The 21333-nt window shown below is 47.8% G+C and overlaps 1 protein-coding gene across 1 annotated transcript; it reads left to right on the top strand.

The window, feature by feature from the left end:
* The first annotated feature begins 3581 nt into the window (after positions 1 to 3581).
* gosr1 (golgi SNAP receptor complex member 1) lies at positions 3582 to 21161 on the top strand. The gene is made up of 9 exons (XM_036536978.1): positions 3582 to 3657; positions 4590 to 4701; positions 5080 to 5167; positions 5264 to 5371; positions 6946 to 7037; positions 9455 to 9529; positions 19022 to 19051; positions 20307 to 20389; positions 20763 to 21161. The coding sequence occupies exons 1-9, from the start codon at positions 3627 to 3629 to the stop codon at positions 20885 to 20887; spliced, it is 744 nt and encodes a 247-aa protein (XP_036392871.1). The 5' UTR covers positions 3582 to 3626; the 3' UTR covers positions 20888 to 21161.
* Positions 21162 to 21333: the final 172 nt, after the last annotated feature.

The following is a 21333-nucleotide window of genomic DNA, read 5'->3' on the forward strand; positions in this document are numbered from 1 at the left end:
GACTGTCCCATTGGTCCTCTCCCATTCCTGTCACATGTGCACTTTAGTGGCCTATCAGGATGAGGAGTGTGACACACTACTTAAATACACTGAATAATAGAATATCAACTCCCCTTTCCTCACTTCCTCATGCCTTCCCTAACAGTGCACTATAACACACACTTACTGCAAAAGACAGCCAACATGGAAATCTCTAATACAACTGAATGACTCTCCAGTCCGATCAAATTGTCTCAGACAGGAAGTCAAACGCAGTGCCTTGGCAGTTGGTGTTTTTCGTTGGCTCGTTGGGTAAATGCAGTGAACAGACGCTTGAGTGGGTGAGATTCTCACTTCAAACTCAGGTTGGCACTAAAGACTCATAGACACCTGGCTTTAATTAGGCCCTATTTTGTGTAATTGAAGTGACTGATTGGACAGGAGCTCAAATCAAATGTCGCTCCAGCAGCAAATCGGCTGCAAGACAGGGCTTTAATTGGGGTGGGGACACCGGGGCCCTGCTGCGTGGCAGCGCCTCAGGTGGCGTCTGGTTCTTTCCCAGCGCAGGAGCTGGGACTGTGTGGGCTCGAGTCCCACCCTGACCCACACTTTATTATGCACTCTTGTGTTTTTGCTTGTGGATTGCATTTACCCAGAGATGATGATGTCATTGAATGGAGTGGAATACTCTTTAATCATACAGAGGGCGTTCACTCTCAGAAACATCCTCTTTTTTTAAACGTCTCACAGGCCCTCCAATAGGTACTTGCGGATATGCAAAACCAGCCCTAAGTCTTATTATAGGAACATGTGCTGAGTGCAGATTTCTCCCAGCAGAAGATAGATATAGATTACCGATTGTAGATGATGTGTGTGATGAGCATGAGGCCCCGGAGAGAGGGATGTTGGAGCGCAAAAGCAGGAGAACGTGTTTTTAACAGGGTTGCCAGCTTTTGGATTGAACCGAATCCTTTTGTGCCGCTCAATAGGAACCAACACTTACGCTTCAGATACAATCCCCATCCCTCACAGCTTCCAGGAGCTGCCTGTGCGTGGATCAGTGACCGCGTGACCTGTGGGAGGGATAGAGCTTTGCTCGGTCCCTCAGCGGACCCGTACGGGCAGAAGAGCTGTCCTAGCCTGCCCCTGAGCTGGTGAGGCCCAAAGCAAGCAGACCCCTGCCTCCATCGTCCCCCACCCCAACACACACACACACACACACACACACACACACAATATGATTACTGCACACAGTAGCAAATCCCCCGTTGTCAGCGGACTTTAATTGGATTAATTGCTGTATGTATGTGAGTGTGTGTCGGTTCTTCACAGGGCACCACTGACCAGCCGTCTGTGTGGAGTGAGCAGAAGGGTCCCTCTAGGGGAGGGTAAATTCAACCAATAGAAAGTCTACTTTTCTTTAAAAAAAAAAAAAAACAACAGCAACAACACCCAGGCAAGATGTTTTTTTTCCTTGCTGACCACAAAAGAAGGATTCTACTTTCTGTACACTAATCCTAATGAGCTGAGCTCTCTCTAGGGGCATAACGCACCTAGCAGCAGAGGTGGCCGTCTCTCCGCCCCGGCAGAAAGGCGCTGTGCTTATTGGTTGACCAGCATGCTGTGATGCTGGTGCTTGTTGGCTCCTTGGGCAGCTGAGGGCGAGGGACTGTTTGGATGTGATTGGGCGGAGGGTCTGATTCTGTGTGGCACTGTGCATTTCACGTTCCCATAGGAACATAAACATATCTAACAATGATCAGTACGTATTTATAAAATGTCCAGGTGTTTCCACAGAAATGCCTTTGCCTCCAGGGAAGTAGGCTGTAATTGTTGGTAGAACCAAAGTTTGTTGTTGGTTTATTCCGATTTCAGCAGATATCTGGCTTGACCCGCGTTCAGAGTGGAGTCTGTGGGTTGGGCCTATCGGAGCAATTCTGTTGAGACTGTGTGTTGTGCGTTTTGTATGATCCTTGCTGTAAATTTTTTTGTCTTTTTTATAAAAAAGTCAATTGTTTATAATGAAATGTTGCCAATTGTATGTGAATGAAAAAAAAAATAAGTGCAATTCAAGCTAATCATGAATTTACATACAGTAAGACTTCAGAGCAAACAGACCTATCTTTACAGTGTGTGTGGCGATATGACTTGCTTACATGAAGTGTCTTCAAAATGACAGTAACATGAAATAAAGTAGACTTTTGTCTGTTTGGGTTCCCTTGTCAGATGTTTGCATAATTTCTTCCTGATGGGTATTCAAAATGTGTCCTTACACAACTGTCAGACCAACTGAAACTGAAAACCACATACTGTACTGGCATCTCCTTGTAACTGTTTTTCAGAAAACTCCTTACTCATTGCTTTCATTGCTTAGTATACAACTGCATCTGTTTTAGTCCCACTGACTGTACTTAGTAAGTGCAATTGAAAGGTTTAGATGTGCAGCGTTTCATAGCTCCTGATGCCCATGTGGTTTTCAGGAGCTGGCTGTAAGTGTGACTGCTAGTGTGTCTACAATACTTTAGGTAGAAGGATAACACTACGTTAGAGGTTCAGAAAGTGGTCTTGATAGAAACTGACAGGGTTCACACACACACACACACACACACACACACACACACACACACACACAATGACCTCGCCTTACATCTCAGGTAATGCCTCTGTTCCAAGAGGGCGGGGCTACAGGCATTTTGCAGTGGAAATCCCTTCCACATACGCAGATACATCTGGTAGAAGAGTATACATTCGCTTTTGTGTTTCACTGTACCTTTCAGGAAACCCTACACTGGACAGTGTAAACTCTGTGCTGGGGAGTGAGACACCTGACAATGGTCTATGGGGTCCTTTTGAGGAATCATCTTTACACACCTGTTGAAAATAAAAGTGCTTTTGGTTGGTTTCCTTCTTTGAGATGATGCTGTTATTTACTAATCTGTCATGGTCAAAGTCACAGGTTTGTGTCACAGATTGAATGGGAAAAAGATGGGATAAAACAGGAAGAGGTATGCATCATGTAATCCAAAACATCAAGTTATGAACTGAGAGGATGAGTACATAAACAAGTAAACTATCATTACTGAAATGTTTTTTAAGTAAATAGAATTATGAGGACGAACAGTTAAATCAGGACAATTTAGCATTAATTGTAATTTTATTAGATTTGCTGTTTATTTTCAGTAAGGACACATAAGCAAAATCGCAAAAATGCGGAAATCACAGTTTGTGACGCTCATTTAAGACGGCTGTATCTGCTGGCTCGTTTACCGGTCTTTTCATCGGTTTCAACTTTTAGCTATATATAATATATTACGTTAAATTAACACGTTGGAGGTTGCAAACATGTGGTCATCTGTGTGTATGTGTGTGCGAAACATTTCATATGTATCCGTGAGAGACACATTTTGCAGTGGAAATCCCTTCCACATACGCAGATAATCTCGCCACACGTGCCTGCGAAACACTGCATATGCCGCGTCTCACGCACACACGCTCACTCACCAGGTGCTGTTGCGGTGCGGCACTTCGCCCCTGAACCACACGGGGGCGCTTGCTCGGCGTAAAGAGGCGTTCTTGCGCCGCTTCGTTTCGCTGCATCAGTAGCCGGCGTGCAGCTGCCCCGGAACGTGTGACGTTGGACAACAAAGATGGCAGGAGGTGGAGGCAATCACTGGGAAGGTGAGGTGGCATTGCTGTGCAGCCAAACGCGAGAGGTATCCTTGGGTTGTCATGCAGCTAGAAGCGCTTCCTTTTAAACCCAAACAACCTGAATTTCAGATCGGCTAGCGGCATTACCAACTTAGCTCGCTTACTCCCCCGGTCTCACTCCTGCTCTACACAGTACCGTACTGTCTGACTCAATCTCGTGGACGTCTGAAGAGTTGTTTACCTTCTTGGTTGCTCTCTAAACGCGTTAGATTATTACGTATTTAAATTATGTTGCAGTCGATATGTGGACATAACATTTAAACAAGCAGTGTGTGCACGAAGACAGCAAATAGCTAACATTATGTCCGGTGTCTCTAAACAGCACCATGCTAGAGTGAGCAACAAGCAAACAGACGCAGTTACATGCATAGTTCCGTTTCTCTTATCTGATGGTGTGGACTCTAATTACATTAGTGCTTAACCAAGCCTGTCTCCCGCTGATTGCGTCTTTATGTCTTATTTTTGCTGATTGTCTCATATGGCGCATTGGACGTAAACTTAATTGGTTGAATTGATGTTTCAGTACACATTATATCCATGTTATAGTGAGGTTGACACGACGCAGGTCCCTTGAAGTGTTAGATTCCTAAAATTAATAACACTGAAATTCTAAGAACTTGTCCTGTGTGTATAGACAAGACCAACGAATGAACATGTTTTAGATGTGTAAATGTAAAATATTTTGTGTCCAGCTTTAGCGATTAAGACCACTGCAGTATTGTGTATGTGTGTTTGGACTGAACCTGTGAGTGCATGTGTGTTTGTGTGTGTATGCATGCAGGTGTAGGCATGTATGTATGTGGGCATGCGTGAGTGTGTGTGTGTGTGTTTTTGTCTGGCCTGAACTGTGTGTGATGTCTGTGTTATTTGACCGGTCTTGGGTCATGTGTCCTGTGCCTCAGATTTGCGGAGGCAGGCGCGGCAGTTGGAGAATGAGTTGGACCTGAAGCTGGTCTCCTTCAGCAAGCTGTGCACCAGCTACAGCAGCTCACACGACAGACACCATGGAGACAGGTACCGCCCCTCTCACCTGCTCCACAGTGAGAGACAGAGCCAGGGTCAGGCCTGACTATACATTATATTATTATATATTATTGCCCTTTAGATGACGCTCTCATACAGAGCGATTTACATAGGTTGCAATTTTTAAACGTTATCTACTACAGCTATATTTACTGAGGCAATTCTGGGTTAAGTACCTTGCCCAAGGGTACAACGGCAGTGTCCCAATGGGCAATCAAAAGAACAACCTTTCAATTACAAGCGCTGCTCATAACCACTATGCTACACTGCCACCCCTGACTATAGACAGATTGATCCCAAACCTGTTTGTGCTTTGAGTCCGCAGCTCTTTCAGCATGTTCTGAGATCCTCTTTCTATCCCTGGTGCAGTTCTGACACCACACCCCTCCTTAACAACTCCACCCAGGGCAGACTGTTTGAGACTATGGCTGTGGAGATCGAGCAGCTCTTGGCCAAGGTAAGGTCATTAGTTTTACTTCAGTGCACAGGAACCTGGGGTGTATGCACCAGGTGCAGGCAGCATTGAGCCGGAATGGCCGTGTCTGTGTCTCAGCTCACAGGTGTGAACGATAAGCTGGCGGAGTACATCAGCACGCCGGGCGTGGCCTCTCAGAACGCCGCACTGATGCACACCCTTCAGAGGCACAGAGATATCCTGCAGGTGAGCCTGCCGCCCTCTAAGAGGCTAGTCTCCCTTCATGTGTTTCCCTCCCTTCTTTTCGCTACCTTTTTAACTTGTTTCTTTCAATTTTCTCTCCCTTCTCTTCCCTCGATTTTTCTTTCCCTCATCCTCTGCCCCATGAACATGTCCCATTGGAGTTAAAACACTGAAGCATTGGCCTCTTCAGCCTGAGCCACACACACACACACACAGTTTTACAGATTCTCAGTTCTCAGATTTCACAGATTCAACACTAAGAGAAACAGAATTGTAGACAAAATGAATTGTGTACGAGAGACCACTACTCGTGACCCTCTCCTCCCCCCACGTGCACTCACACAAACACACACACACACACACACACACACACACACACACACACACACACACACATATATATACACACATGCACATCCCCACCCCACCCTACCCCACGCACACTCACACACACACACACACACACACACACACACACACACACACACACACACACACGCTGGCCGATGCACAGCGGCCCCGTGTCCTGGGAAGGCAGCTCTTTGGCAGGTGTGTTGCAGTGATTGCATGATTAATGCATGAAGCCCATCGGCCGCTCGATCAGCAGAAGATGAGAGGCACAGTAGAGTGTGATTGATGAGCGCAGACCCCAAGCAGATGGAGTTTGGCTGTGTCTTAAAAAGCAGTAATTAAAAATCACTTTCAAAGTGTGGCTTCAAGGGTCAGCAGACCCTTTTTCAATGAATCAGTAATTGGGGGTTTGCTCGGAAGGTTATTCAGCATAAAAATCTGCATAATAATGCACTGTAGCACATTGTAGCATAATACTAGAAGCAGAGTAAAGTGTGCAGTTGTACTTGCTGTGTTTTTGAATGCGCAGTATGGTAATGTAGGTCCTTCCAGAAACCTGCACTACCTTATACATCTCTACAGATGTGCCACAGAGAGCTGCCTCCTCTGTGGCTGGAATCAGCTTTTGTGTTTGTCCTTGGTTTAATTTCCTTTAAGAGGTTCACTGTTTCACAGAAAGGTTCAGTACCGAAATGGATTGTTTGTTATATTTACTCAGAACCCCAAAACCCCAATTCTGTGGTCACCTGATACCTTGTGAGTTGATGTAGTAAATGTGAAAAGGTTGTGGGCACCTGGGGCAGTCTAAAGACATGCCAGTGCTGTGCAGAGGTTCCTGTGACAGGCTGCTTTAGGGAGGAACTGTATGAGAGCTGGAATCTCTGACTGTGTTAGTGTGTCAGACACTGTGCTTTTCCTCACCCCTCTCTTCACTGTCAGCACCACCTCAGTGTAATAACCACACTAAACCCCACCTCTACACTTAACCCTGCCTCTCTCTCCATAAAAATTCCACCTAACCCTGCCTTTCTGGCTATGAAAACTACACTTAATCCCCACCTTTTCTCTGTAAAATCAATACATAACCCCCACCTCCACACTTAACCCTGCCTCTATCTCTGTAAAAACTACACTTAATCCTGGGTTTTTTCTTTTCAGCTGTTCTTAACCCTGCCTCTCTTTTTGTCTTTCAGGACTGCCCTTAACCCCGCCTCTTTCTGTTTCAGGACTACACCCACGAATTTCACAAGACCAAAGGCAACTTCCTGGCCATACGAGAGAGAGAAGACCTGCTGGGGTCAGTCAGGAAGGACATAGAGTGAGTATAAGCGGACACTACTCTCATAGAGTAAGTGCTTAGAGTGTTCACTTTGCACAGGGTCACTACTCCAAGTGTGTACTGCTGTCATAGCTTCAGTGCTTTGAGCCCCGACCCCCCCCCCCCCCCCTCCCCCCAAGCCATGTGACAGACGCCCAGTTTGCAGGGTAAGCTGCACTCGGGCTGAGGTATATGTGTGTCCCGTAGGGCTCCTCACAGACAGGCAGGATCGAGGGTGGAGCTTTAGACTGCGGCTCTCTGTCGGCTCTAATGGATTATTGATCTGAGAGGAGAGAGATCAGTGTGATGCAGGGATCCATGAGTAGCTAATCTCAACTGCGTTGTACTTGTGCAGAGAGCACTGTCAGTCCCGGCAGCCCTCGCACAGGTAAAGGCAGCAGGTAAAGCAGGAGTAACGAGCAGCTATCAGCTGAGCCACCGGGGCCTGCGCTACCTTTTCAGGCCCTGAACACACACGTCTGCTGCTCTGAATTGAGATAATGTGTGCACAGAGGCTGAGCAAGCAAAACAAGGTATTCATTCACTCGATCTGCGTGTGTTGGTCGTTTCTCATTGCAGAAGGAGCAGACATCGACCCACCGTGCGGCTCAGTAGACGTGTGTTGTGTGTGTGCGCATGTGTGTTTGTGTGTGTGAGAGAGAGAGAGAGAGAGAGAGAGAGAGAAAGTCGGCTGTCAGACAGCACAGATTTACAAGTAGTTCAGCAAGTTCAGCATCACATGTGTTCAGCTTGTAGTTGTATAGGGCTTCTGTCTCCTCTGCCACAGATCCATTTCCAAGTGAAAGAAGTGTCTCATTGTTACAAAGGGGATTTTTCTTGTTTAATTGGACACTGGGTTATCAAATCCATTGAAGAATTAAATAACGGAGAGCAAAAAGTCCCAGAGCAGACCTGCTGGGGCTCCTGTGTAGTCATTCCCACATTCAGCCACAAGGGGCAGTAAGGTCTCATCTCCACCTCCTGCCCCAGCAGATCCACAGATTGGCTCCCTTTACAGGGGGATGTGCTAGCTAATGCCCTCGACTGTATGCAGTAGTTCCACTGAGTGTGTGGCTGTGGTTTTTGTAAAGGAAGTGCACCATTGTTTTGTGGGTAGTGCTGGCTCTTGGTGTTGTTTTTGTGTGCCCCCTGTTACTTTCTGGCATGACCATTTGATCACATGGTGATCACAGCCATGATTGTGAGAGTGAGTGAATGTGACTGAATGAGGGAGTATGAGTGAGTATGGTTGCTTAGGTGTGACTGAGAGAATGGTATGGTATGATTAGGTGTGAGAAAAAGCATGGTTAGGTGTTAGTGAGTGTGACTGTCAGAGCAGGATGTTTTGTGTTAAACAGGCTGACAGTGAATGAATCTTGACTGACTGACTTAGTGAGAATGTGTGCGACTGTGCCATGTGTGTTTGTGTTTGTAATTGACTGTGAGAGTGTGTGTGAGTATGAGTGTGTGCGATTCGGGGAGAGTGAGAGTGAGGGAGAGTGACAGAGAGGGAGAGAGTGTGACTGAGGGAGAGAGTGTGACTGAGGCAGAGAGTGAGAGTGACAGAGTGAGAGTGACTGAGAGAGTGAGAGTGACAGAGTGTGAGTGGCTGCGGGAGAGTGTGAGTGGCTGCGGGAGAGTGTGAGTGGCTGCGGGAGAGTGTGAGTGGCTGCGGGAGAGTGTGAGTGGCTGAGGGAGAGTGAGAGTGGCTGAGGGAGAGTGAGAGTGACAGAGTGAGTGACTGAGAGAGAGTGAGTGTGATTGAGAGGGAGTGTGACTGACAGGGTGACAGAGGAGAGTGTGAGTGGCTGAGGGAGAGTGACTGAGTGACAGTGACTGAGGAAGAGTGAGTGTGACTGAGAGAGTGAGAGTGACTGAGAGAGTGTGACAGAGGGAGAGAGGGTGTGACAGAGGGAGAGAGGGTGTGACAGAGGGAGAGAGAGAGTGACTGAGAGAGTGAGTGTGACAGAGAGTGTGACAGAGGGAGAGAGAGTGTGACAGAGGGAGAGAGAGTGTGACAGAGGGAGAGAGAGTGTGACAGAGGGAGAGAGAGAGTGACTGAGAGAGTGAGTGTGACTGAGGGAGAGTGATTGTTACTGAGGGAGAGTGACTGAGGTAGTGTATGAGAGGGAGTGTTTGAGTGGACAGTGGGTAAGATCAGTGTTACAATGTGTCTGTAGCCTCATTGTGTAGAGACAGGAGAGGGAGGTGTTGGTAGAGTGCAATAGCATTGGCTCTTAAACACCCCCCCAGAGACCTATGTGTTTGTGTATATATATACGCGTACATGTATGTACCCATGTGTGTATGGATTGCTCAGCATGTCATTTTATTCCAACAGGTTGTACAGAGTGGCTCTAGGTATGAGTGTCTGTTAGTGTATGTACTTTGCTCAGCATGTTCTCTTGTTCTAACAGGTCGTACAAGAGCAGCTCTGGTGTGAACAACAGAAGGACAGAGGTCCTCCTGAAGGAACATGAGCATCTAAGGAAGTAAGTCTTTTTTGTGTCAGTAGGGGGTGCTCTGCTGTTGAAGACACAGTTATTCCTGATTGGGTCCAGAATAGTGGATTTATCATGACATGTTCATTCTGAATGACTTGGTGATGGCCAGCAGCTCTCTTACAAGGGTACAGTGAGGTTATGCTCTTTTATTTACAGTCAGGTGAGCGCCTCTGAAATTCTCAACTGAATGAGTCAGGTTAATGGACACGCTGGATCTTAAATGATATGAATTTCTGTCTAGCCTCCAGTGAAACACTTTGATGGTAGGAGGAATTAATGTTCTGTAGAAAAGTAATGTAAAAAAGAAGACCATTCGAGGTTAAGGATAATTAACATTTAATTAATTTGGCCTGGAAATCCAATTAAGAGGGAAACATCATTCATAAGCTTTTCACACCAGATATTACACCTTAATTACAATATCCGAATGATAAATCATAAAGGACACACAGAGTAAGGTGCATAGAAACATTTCAGGCTCTTTAGTTGATGCCGTGCTGAAGCAGCGATGGTGAACCTTGCCTTTCTTCTAAAGATGAACAAATGACTTTCAAGACCAGCCACACAGGGGCTCTGCAGTCAGTGGTGAATTGTGAATAATCTTTAACTGCTGGCAGTGCTTTGTGAATTGTGTGTATGTGTGTGTGTGTGTGTGTGTGTGTGTGTGTGTGTGTGTGTGTATGTATGTGTGTATGTGTGGAGGTGGGTTGAGGGGGTGTCACAGGAAGTACTGCCTTCACCATTTTCAGGGATAATTTCACATCCCAGCCAGAGCCACCACCCCAGCCCCGCCATACTGGTCTACCCACCCACCCACATTCTCCTCTTGCAGTCTCCTTCTGTCTGTTAATTATTCATTACTCTCTCATCTCTCTTCCTCTCTCAATCCCACTCTCTGTGTCTGTATGCGTGTGTGTGTGTGTGTGTGTGTGTGCGTGTGTGTGTGTGTGTGTATGTGTGTGTGTTTCTCTTCAGACATAGTGGATTAACAGTAGAGTGCCTACACACACATGTCCCTTTACAGGCTTTACAAATAGGAGTTACTGTAGAGATTACAGGTTTTACAGAGAGGAGTTACTGTGGAGATTACAGGTTTACAGAGAGGAGTTACTGTAGAGATTACAGGTTTACAGAGAGGAGTTACTGTAGAGATTACAGGCTTTACAGAGAGGAGTTACTGTGGAGATTACAGGTTTACAGAGAGGAGTTACTGTAGAGAGCACAGGCTTTACAGAGAGGTGTTACTGTGGAGGTTACAGGCTTTACAGAGAGGAGTTACTGTAGAGATTACAGGCCTTACAGAGAGGAGTTACTGTGGAGATTACAGGCTTTACACAGAGGAGTTACTGTGGAGATTACAGGCTTTACACAGAGGAGTTACTGTAGAGATCACAGGCTGTACAGAGAGGAGTTACTGTAGAGAGTACAGGCTTTACAGAGAGGAGTTACTGTAGAGATCACAGGCTGTACAGAGAGGAGTTACTGTACAAAGTACAGGCTTTACAGAGAGGTGTTACTATGGAGAGTACAGGCTTTACAGAGAGGAGTTACTGTGGAGAGTACAGGCTTTACACAGAGGAGTTACTGTGGAGATTAAAGGCTTTACAGAGAGGAGTTACTGATCAGTTTCCAAATGAACTGTGCAGGGCAGCAAATGGTAGCTCAGATCTCTAGGGCCTCCACATTGTTCCATCTGGGCTGGGCGAGGCAAGCAGGAGCCCTTCTCCAGGACACCAAAATAAAGAGGAGTTCAGTGGTTTCTGTGGTCAGCAGGACCGATGGAACCCTGAGGTCTCCAGGGTCCAGCTCTCTGGTGCAGTGTTGGGTGGGGTGGGGTCACATGATGTCACATGACTTGGACCCATGCTAAAGAAATCTAGAGACAATGAACTCTTATGTATTTATTAATTTATTAAGTTGTTTAGTGATTGTTATGTTAGCTTGTTAGAGCTGTGTGCGGTTCATAACATTAGCCCAGTATGAGCGTAGGGGCAGTGATGCCTGTGCTGAGGCATTCTACAGGGACTCTGTTGTGAGGAGGAAATGGTGGCAGCCTGCACTTCTCCGAAGTTTTCCCTCATGAATTCAGTGATGCTTTACCTCAGACACCACGACAGGCAGGCTAGAGAGGCAGATGAGGGGAAACCATGAGACTGTTTTAGAAAAGTTGGTGTGGATTGTGTATATGGAAAATATGTTCCAAAGTTCCGTTTGTGAATACCAGCAATGTGAACACTTATTAGTGCCGTGCTGGCATATTACTGTAGCATCCAGTATCTCCGCTGATGTTGGAATCCAGGTTTTACATGAGAATAGATTCTCTGCATGCTAATGCGATTTTCCCATGTGTTACATGTGCTGTGCCGAGTGCAGTTTCTTTTTTTAAAAAAAAAAAAAAAACAAGTGGGGTAATGTGTTTACCTAAGATTCAGCCATCTACTGAATGGTCACATGGGAAATGTAGGCCAGAGAGGTGAGGCTGGCGTTCTCCTCAGACAGGTTTTACAGACATTGGAGTGTGAGCTTGCGGCCCTTGTGGAGAGTGAGTCTGGTCCTTATGATGCTGTTGACACAGTTAAGCAGGGACATGCGGAGCAGCTGATAATGTGAATAATGTTGAGCTAATGAGTGCTGAGAGGTGGAGTCCATTAGATACTTCCTGGAAGAGTCTGATGGCTGTGGTCATGGATCACAGCTTCCTGTAAACTGAAAGCTGTTGTCCCTCCCAGACCCACTTTCTTCCACTTTCATCCAGGCAATTACCCCTGCCTAATCACCCCTGCCACGCCCAGCTCAACCCTGCATAAGTCCCTGCCCCCACAACCAGCCACGTGTGTGGGTGTGTGTGTATGCGTGTATGTGTTTATGTGTGTATGTGTTTGTGTGTATGTGTGTTTGTGTGTATGTGTGTTTGTGTTTGTGTGTTTGTGTGTATGTGTGTTTGTGTGTTTGTGTGCGTGTGCGTGTGTGTGGCAGGCCATGCTGTGTCTTCATGCTGCGTGATAAAGTGGTTTTGGAGCTCTTCACAGTGTGTGAACAGAAAAGGGGGTGAAGTGCTGGAGCTGCTCACAATCTGGGAACCAGCAGGGGGCAGCCTTGCTCCTACCGCTGGCAGGGTAGAGCTGGGTGCGGCTGGGAAGTCTGGCAGACTGACCTGCAGTCAGGTCCTCTCACTTTTCTACAAGTACACACCAGAGTTGGACAGGGAGAAACATGGCCACACCCATCTCTGAGAAGTGTTGAGACGTTATTATTCTGTGTTTAACACAAAGGCAGTCGGGAATAGGACGTAGGTGGAGATTTTCAAATAGCCTCCACAACGCCTAGCGCTTAGCTGCCTGCTTTCATGGTAGTGCTCACATGTTCTCAATGGGCAGAGCACAGAGACTGAGGAGTATACACCACTCCGCTCCATACTGTAAACGCATCAAAGGCCAGGGGCAGTTATTTATGTTGTATTTACCCCCACACTCTGAATGCACTGAGGACCAGGGGCAGTAGTATATACATCCCCAACACACACGCACACACACACACACACACACATACTGTATACACACACATGTGCACACACATGCACATACACTGTAAACATAGGATAGACCAGGGCAGTTCTTGTATTATACACACACAAAACTCAAGGAAGATCAGGGGCAGTTTAAGTAGTATGCACCTCCCGACACACACACTAAATGCAGGGAATACCAGGGGCAATTTTATGAGCTCAGTGTTTATATGGTGTGTCTCACTCTCTGGGGTGTACATGAGAGGTGAGCTGTCTGAAGTGTGTCTGAATAAAGGAGGGAGAGGAAGAGAGAGAGCAGAAGAAGAGAAGAGAGAGGAAGAGAGAGAGCAGAAGAAGAGAAGGGAGGGGTGGAGCAAGGGTGGAGGAGAGGAGAAGGAGGGCGTGTTCTCGCTGCTTTGCCGTATGCAGTAGTTGCAGCCGTGGCTTCCTCTGGTCTCCTGCGCTACCTGCTCCCTCTGAGGGGATCATAAATCTCGCCGATGCAGAGCTGTTATTAGCGGGGGACCTGTGGGAGGGAAGCAGGTTTTGATGAGACAGCTTGATGGCTCCGCTCGGTGCGTGCGCAGGGAGGGGGCACGGCCAGCTGCTCTGAGTTATGGTTGGATTTAGAGCCGCCGAGCAGCACACCCAGGTAAAGGACTGCTGCTCCAGCAGCTCCCACTGCACCTGCAAATGCGCATGGCTGCGCTGACTGCACATAAACACAGCCTGTCTGCGCAGCAGGAAGCTAGAGGAACATTATTTACATTACTGTCATTTAGCAGACTCTCTTATTTAGATTGACTTACAATTTTATCGCTTCATACAGCTGGATATTTACCGAGGTGATTGTGTGTTACATACCTTGCCCAAGACAACAGCAGTGCCCCAGAGGGGAATCGAACCAGTGACCTTCTGGTTGTGAGCCCGGTTCCTTCCCGGTATTCCACACTGCTGCCCCAGGACCCTGCTTTTGTGCCAGAGCTCAACCTGTTTTCATGACTGATCTGTGTGTGTTTCAGACACTGAGCAAGGGGAGCAGAGCTGCGTGGGCTTCAGTTTGTGTAATTCCCTCTCAGTCCAGCAGGGGGCCCTTTTGGTTGCAGCTGGAACACCGTGGGCATCCGAGACTGGTCACATGATGCAATCCCATTTGTTCCCATGTCCTTTGGGAGAGCAGGGGGTGGGGCTCAGAATGCAGCTTTACGACCGAATCTGCCTGTTTTTTGTCCTCACCATGATGTGATCGGCTGTCTGTGACCTTTAACCCCTCCATGTGCAGGTGTCACAGCAGACATTGGTGTCACCAGCATCTCTATTGACATAATTCTGTACCGCTGGTTTCATTCAATATCAGTCAAGCTCACAGAATAACAGGGGAAAACAGGTTCTGACATCCCTAGATTTACTGCTGCTGTGTCCCAGAGTACAGCTGCAGGATGAAGGGGGGGGTGGAGGGTCAGAGGGGCAGGAAGAGGCTGGGATCCATGCTCACTTACTCAGGTTCTCTGATCATGTGCTCAGCCTGCGCTCTGTGTGTAACCAGTCCAGGGAAGTGCTACCTGTCTGCTGCTCCAGTAAGGTGTTCCATCGCTAACAAGCTCTGCCACTTCTAGCATTCAAGGAGCCAAACCTGGCCACACCCATCTGTGGGCCGGACTGGATGAGCTCTGGATGAGCCCCTAATGAGCAAGCGCCTGCCTGCATTGCAGGTGAGGGGTGCCCACCTGCGTCCATGCTCTGTTCTCATGTTGGGCCGATGGGTGTGAATGCTGTTTGCTGTTCATCCTGCTGATCAGGTGGCGTGGCTGCTGCAGATGGGCACGTCCAATCAAAGAGATGCAGGTAGAGGATGCTAGTGCTGGTGTGCCATCTGCACACACACACAGACACACACACACACACACACACACACACACACACACAAACCCATCAGGGCTGTCTGGCGTCTGCCGCAGATCCCCTTGTAAATGCTGTAAATCCTTCAGCCTCCTCTCATCTTCTTCCATAAACACACCATGAATCAGCCTCCCAACACCACTCCACTCCGGGCTCCCGTGCGCGTGTCACCAGGCCTCTGGAGTGGCAGATTTACACAGCAGACAGACGCTGGGGCTTTACAGTGTTTACGCCCCGTGTCGGATATCTCTTTGCTGGGGGGCGGGGGCTGCCCTGATGGAACCTGGGATGTCCGTTCGTGCTGCACCTGAGAGCACTGCTCCTGATTTCCATTATTAAAGAGCAAGAGCAAATGCCAGATGTTGGCGTAAAACTCCAGTCTCCTGAAGATCAGGTCCTAACAGGATGAGTTTAGCATGGCCTACACGCTTTACAGCAGGTCAACCCGAGCAATTTCAGCTCTTTAACTTCCTCTGATTCAGCAGAACCACAGTTCTCAGTCACACAGAGGCAGAGGAGCTGGAGTTCATTATGAGGAATAATCTGGAAGTAAGCGCATCAATATCCAGCGCAGCTCTGATGGGGCTGCAGGAAACGAGCAGCCCCTGAAAGGGCCTTTATCAATACCTGCCTGCGCTGATAAGATGGAGAGGCCTGATCACAGACCCTCAGGATTCTGGGATTAAGCATACTTCTGTATGGCCAGCTCTGATTGGCTCTGCACAAAATCTGTCCATTGCTAATGACATCAAAGCTGTAGGTATCTGGTGGAGGTTACCTGAAGTCACTTGCACACAACAGAAGCTGCTGGAACGCATTGGCTAATTCGCTTTCGGCATTCTCTTGGGCAGAGCGGCTTTGAAACAAACCTGAAACATGATATGGTGGCGGTGAAGCACAGTGGTAAAGGAGAAAGGCTTGTAACTGAAAGTTTGCTGGTTCGATTCTCTCGGGACCCTGCTGCTGTACCCTTAGGCAAGATATTTAATCCAGAATTGCCTCAGTAAATATCCAGCTGTATAAATGTAAATAGCTTAGCTTATGTAAGTTGCTCTGGATAAAACTGTCTGCTAAATGACAGTGATGTAATGAAATATGAAATGAGAGTTGCTTCAAGAGAGTGCTCATGTCTTAATGGCAAGTTTTTTGGCAAAGATTTGCACAAGATTGATTTGCTTGTAGACCACAAGTGTGTAATGGCAGAGTGAAGAATGGCCATCTCTGCCTGAAGGACCCCTGAGTCGTCTCAGGCCCAATAGGGTGTTTCGTGCCCTGATAAGGACAGATAGAGCATGGATATGCTCCAGCACTCAGAGCAAGACCTCAGATCTGTCTTTGTGATAACCTCAGAACAGCGACATGAAGCCGGCTCATGCATCAAAGGGGAGGGATGGGATGGTAAGCGCTGATCTCAGAGCTGTGGCTAAGTGATGGATCCAGCATCAGAGGTAACTGGGTCTGTAGAAGGCCGCAGGAAAGACTTGACTGGCTGACTTTGGTTCTCCTGTAAGGAGCCAGCTGATGGTGGGTGATGACTTTCCTGCAGTGGGGTTGAAATGATGCGGTCGCTGTGACATCACTGTGGGGGGTTTGTTCAGTTCTCCCAGTCCTGCTGAGAAGCTGCAGTACGGTTTCTTTACACTGTAGTGGGGTGGGGCGGCAGTCTTTTGGAAGTGATGTGCTTGTTATTTTCAGTGTCGAGTGTTTTGTCGTGCAGACCCGCAGGCGAGAGCAGTATCTGTGGTCTCCGGAGGCCCCGGAGCTAATGACTGCTCCAGTGTGTTTGTGTGTTATCCCTCTGAAACACTGGCGGTATTGATCCTAATGAGACAATAAAGCTCACAGCTTGTTTTTGATGAGCGAGAGGGGGAAACCCAGGGGCGGGGCGGGGTATGTGTGTGTGGGGTGTGTGGGGTGTGCGGGATGGGGGGTAGGGGCGATATTGGGCTCTCTGGGACAGAGGGAAAGAACACCCCCTCCACACACACACACACACACACACACACACAGGACAGCATAGGAGAGCATGCACAGAGAGCATGTGCTCGTGGGTAAACCAGTGGAGATTCCCTACACACAAACACACACACACACACACACACAGCCGTACCTTCTCCAGAGGGACTGCCACACCCCCACTCTACAGACTCCACACACAAAGGTGAACAGACACATGTGTACCCGCGTGGATCAGTTCTACCTCCTTCTGTAAGATTTATATTATATGTATTTATATTTATATTTATCTGAATCATATATATTTATATATATATGAAATCTGTTCTGCACAAACAGGGTTCTACTTGTGAGTGACATGCCAGTCCACGATGTATCCTGGATGGCTGTAATGATCATGCAGCTGAAGACTGTGGACACAGTTTCAGTGCTACAGCTGAAAGCCGGGCCACCATGCTTTAGTTTCAGTGCTACAGCTGAAAGCCAGGCGACCATGCTTTAGTTTCAGTGCTACAGCTGAAAGCCGGGCCACCATGCTTTAGTTTCAGTGCTACAGCTGAAAGCCGGGCCACCATGCTTTAGTTTCAGTGCTACAGCTGAAAGCCAGGCGACCATGCTTTAGTTTCAGTGCTACAGCTGAAAGCCGGGCCACCATGCTTTAGTTTCAGTGCTACAGCTGAAAGCCGGGCCACCATGCTTTAGTTTCAGTGCTACAGCTGAAAGCCGGGCCACCATGCTTTAGTTTCAGTGCTACAGCTGAAAGCCAGGCCACTGTGCCAGACCTGTGCTCCACATTATCCTCTAAGGTAACTGTAAGAGCATTAGAGCATGTTACTCCACACTTTTCCCAGCTATCCTCCCTCTGACAACAGCTCCATTACCGTTACTCTGTATCTGACATCCAATTCTGGTTACGAGCACTATGACGTCACAGGCTGGATAATAGAGTCTGAGTGTGAGTTCACCGGCTGGTAACAGGGTTTGTGTGTGAGGTCACAGGCTGGTAACAGGTCTGAGTGTGAGGCCAAAGGCTGGCAACAGGTCTGAGTGTGAATTCACAGCCTGGGAAGAGGGGAAGAGGCTAGTTTCCTCTGATGGACAGAAGAGGATGTAGTGATTTGTAGAATCTGAAGAAGCGCTAAAGCTTGCTCTACACAGGACTGTTCTCAGTGTGTGAGCTTGCTGACTAGGAGTCAGTCTCCTATATCTCAGCCCTGTCTCAGGGCTCTGTGGTGTTGCTGAGAGAGTGCCACAGGACCGGATGCTAATGCCTCACTTACAGCCCTGCATTACACTGTTGCTTTCTGGCTAAATCTGCTAATGCATCTGTCTCTAGTGACTTTGAAGTGGAAATGTTTGGCTAATGGCAGCTTCGGGCGTCTACAGGAACACCGTTTGTTTCAATCCAAGAGAATTGTGAGAATCAAAGTCTGAATGTTAGCATCATTAGCACTATCACCTTCATTGACTTCATTGTAGAACTCCTATAAAACTGAATTCCCATTTTTGGATTTGGGTAAGAACTGGATCTACCAAATTCAGACCTGCATGCATTGTTGGGGGTATTCCTCTGTTGTTTCTGTTGTTTCTACTGAATTCTGCGTGCGTGATGTCAACAGAATTTTTTTTGTTTTGTTTTAGTGTAATGTTTCAGACTGAGTGGTCCACATATTTCACTTCCATAATACACAATTAGCTGGATGACACCTGTTTTTTTCTTCAGATTCTAATGGGAATATTTACTTTATAGAATCATTTTCTTTTAATGACTGCCAGGCCTAAGCTCCCACACACATTTATTTACAGTCTGTGGTGAGCGTCACTCGGTACGTGTTTCACGCCAGTGTTTCCTAGAGTGAAACAGTATGTGCTTTCCGCAGATGTCGGCTTTTTGGGGAAGATGTCTTTTAAAAATTTCCTGCCAGGGCCCATTCCTGGAAATGTTTCTCCTGAAGGTTCAGGATCAGTGGTACCCACAGGATGTGTGATGTTTAGGGTGAGGCCCGGAGGTGAAGATTCCAGTAACAGTAGTACTGCACTGATTCTGTGTCAGTGGATCCCAGCAGTGATTTCCCAATAAAGTGTGGTTAAAACTGAAATCTCTCTCTTTCTCCTCACAGCTCAGATCGACTGATTGATGATACTATCAGGTAAGGACCCGATGAGGTATGGTCTTTAAAACACACACATACAAACACACAGACACACACACACTCTCTCTCTCACACACACACTCAATTAAAACACGTATTTCTTGAAACTAAAGAAGAAGCTAAATCCCACAGTTACTTCAGCATTTATCACAGAAGAGTGACAGCAGCCTGTGTTCCTTGGCATCTCGCCTGTCTCTCGGGGTGTTATGGGTGTGGCATCTCACCTGTCTCTTTGGTATAAAGGGTGTTGCATGATGTGCATGGCATGTTGCCCGTCTTTCTCAGGGTGTGATGGATGTGGCATCTAGCCTGTCTCTCAAGGTGTTATGCGTGAGGCAGTTCACCTGTCTCCTGCCCGCCTGTCGGTGCAGTCTATGAAGTGGAAGCAGGGTGCAGAGGACCAGGGAACAGGGCAGCCGAAGGACACAGAATAAAATGAATCGGTTTGCAAAAAGGAAAGCATTTTGCCAGCCCTACTCTGATCACTGGGAAAATGGACCTTCACGGCCAAGGATGTCTTTCACTGTCCTTCACAGTCTGGGATGTCCACATAGCTGGCAACATCTGGATTTTACATTAGCTCACACTAACACAGACCAGCCCAGATCAACACAGACCTAGTGTTCCCTGTACAGCCTTCAGCACTGTTAGTCCCATGTAACATACTAACATTAAACTGTGCCCAGAAGTGCCCTTAGCATGTAGTGAGTGTGCTGCTGTCTGTCCCCATAGCTTCCCTGTCATGCTTTCATTTAACGCAGTTGCAGTGCAGCCACTCCCCAGCTGGGACGCTCACCTTTGGGCGACCAGGCCAGCTAATGACTGCACCACAGGGCCCCCACCCTGAATGTGATGTAATGCCCCTCCCCCACCCTCGCAGGGTGATGTAATGCCCCCCTTGTGGCCCCTGAGCGTTCAGGTGAGCAGCGGGAACCAGGGTCTCTGGTGGCAGCCCGACCCCACAGAGGCTCACGTTTGCGCTCCACGCGGAGGGCGGGTTGTTTGCGACGGGATTGGCCTGCTGAGAGCCGTGGAGCAGTGAGGGGGTGTGGAGGCTGGTGGGGTTGTAGCGCAGCATGTTTGTGTTTGTGCAGGGGAGGTTGTCCTTGGGGGAGGCGGGGCGGGGGTGTTCCAGTGGTGTGCTGCTGGGTAATGGCGGTGTCAGGGGCTGAGGAATGGTGGTGCAGCGGGGTGAGGGATTTCCTGGTGATGACCATACTTTGTGGTTGCCTCTGCTTTTTTTTTTTTTCAGCATTGCCATGGCAACCAAGGAGAACATGACCTCCCAGAGGGGCATGCTGAAGTCCATACAGAGCCGGGTCAACACCCTGACCAGTATCCTCTGTGTGCACACGTGTGTACGCGTGTGTGTGTTTGCATATGCATGTTTGTCTACCTGTGTGTCTATATGAAGCTTTCAGTCAGTGTTGGAATAACCTCACTCTTGTACACAGCTATCAAGTGAGGCAGGTGTTGGAAAAGCAGACAGACAAGATTAGTCAGTATTTCCCAGTTATAGCAGAGGCAGAATGCCCTCAATCAGTCACAATGCAGACCTGACCCCACCCATTTTGCAAAACACACCACCATCACCCTACAACAGCCAGTCTGAGGATTTTTGTGCTCAGGTCACAGGGGCCAGGGAGGGTTTCAGTCCTGCTACACAGATGCCGGTTTGTTCTCTTCGCTTAACCACACGTCTTTCCAGATCGTTTCCCAGCCATCAATAACCTGATCCAGCGAATCAACCTGAGGAAGAGGCGGGACTCCCTAATTCTGGGCGGGGTTATTGGAGTCTGCACCATTCTCCTCCTCCTTTATGCTTTTCACTGATGGACATAGAAACTGACCAGCTGCTTTAGGGGCCTCTCCCTTCATAGAGGTGGGGTCTGAGAGAAGGGGGCGGGGAAATAGCAGGACCAATGCTGCTGCCGAGCTGACACCTGCCTAGCCAATCAAATGACAAGATAGACTGCTTTTTGTGTCAGCATGGGCTAATGTATTACTGTTTAGCAATGATGGCAGTGAAGAATAGAGCTCTGAGTATTCTGCTGACAGAAATGCTGCCAAGAAGTTTAAACATCAGTGGAGTGCAAATTAGTGGTTAGGCTTTGATTGTTTTTAAAGGGTGAGATACAGAGTCACTTTGAAGAGACATGCACACTACGTTTTATAGAAGTGTTCACTGCCACTTGATCTTGAGGTGAGAGGATTTTAATTACATGAAAAGGTAATGGTTCTTATGAGATGTACAATGTAAATGAATAAATGGTAATTGT

This window comes from Megalops cyprinoides, chromosome 9 (genome assembly GCF_013368585.1).
Source record: "Megalops cyprinoides isolate fMegCyp1 chromosome 9, fMegCyp1.pri, whole genome shotgun sequence".
Taxonomy (NCBI): Eukaryota; Metazoa; Chordata; class Actinopteri; order Elopiformes; family Megalopidae; genus Megalops; species Megalops cyprinoides.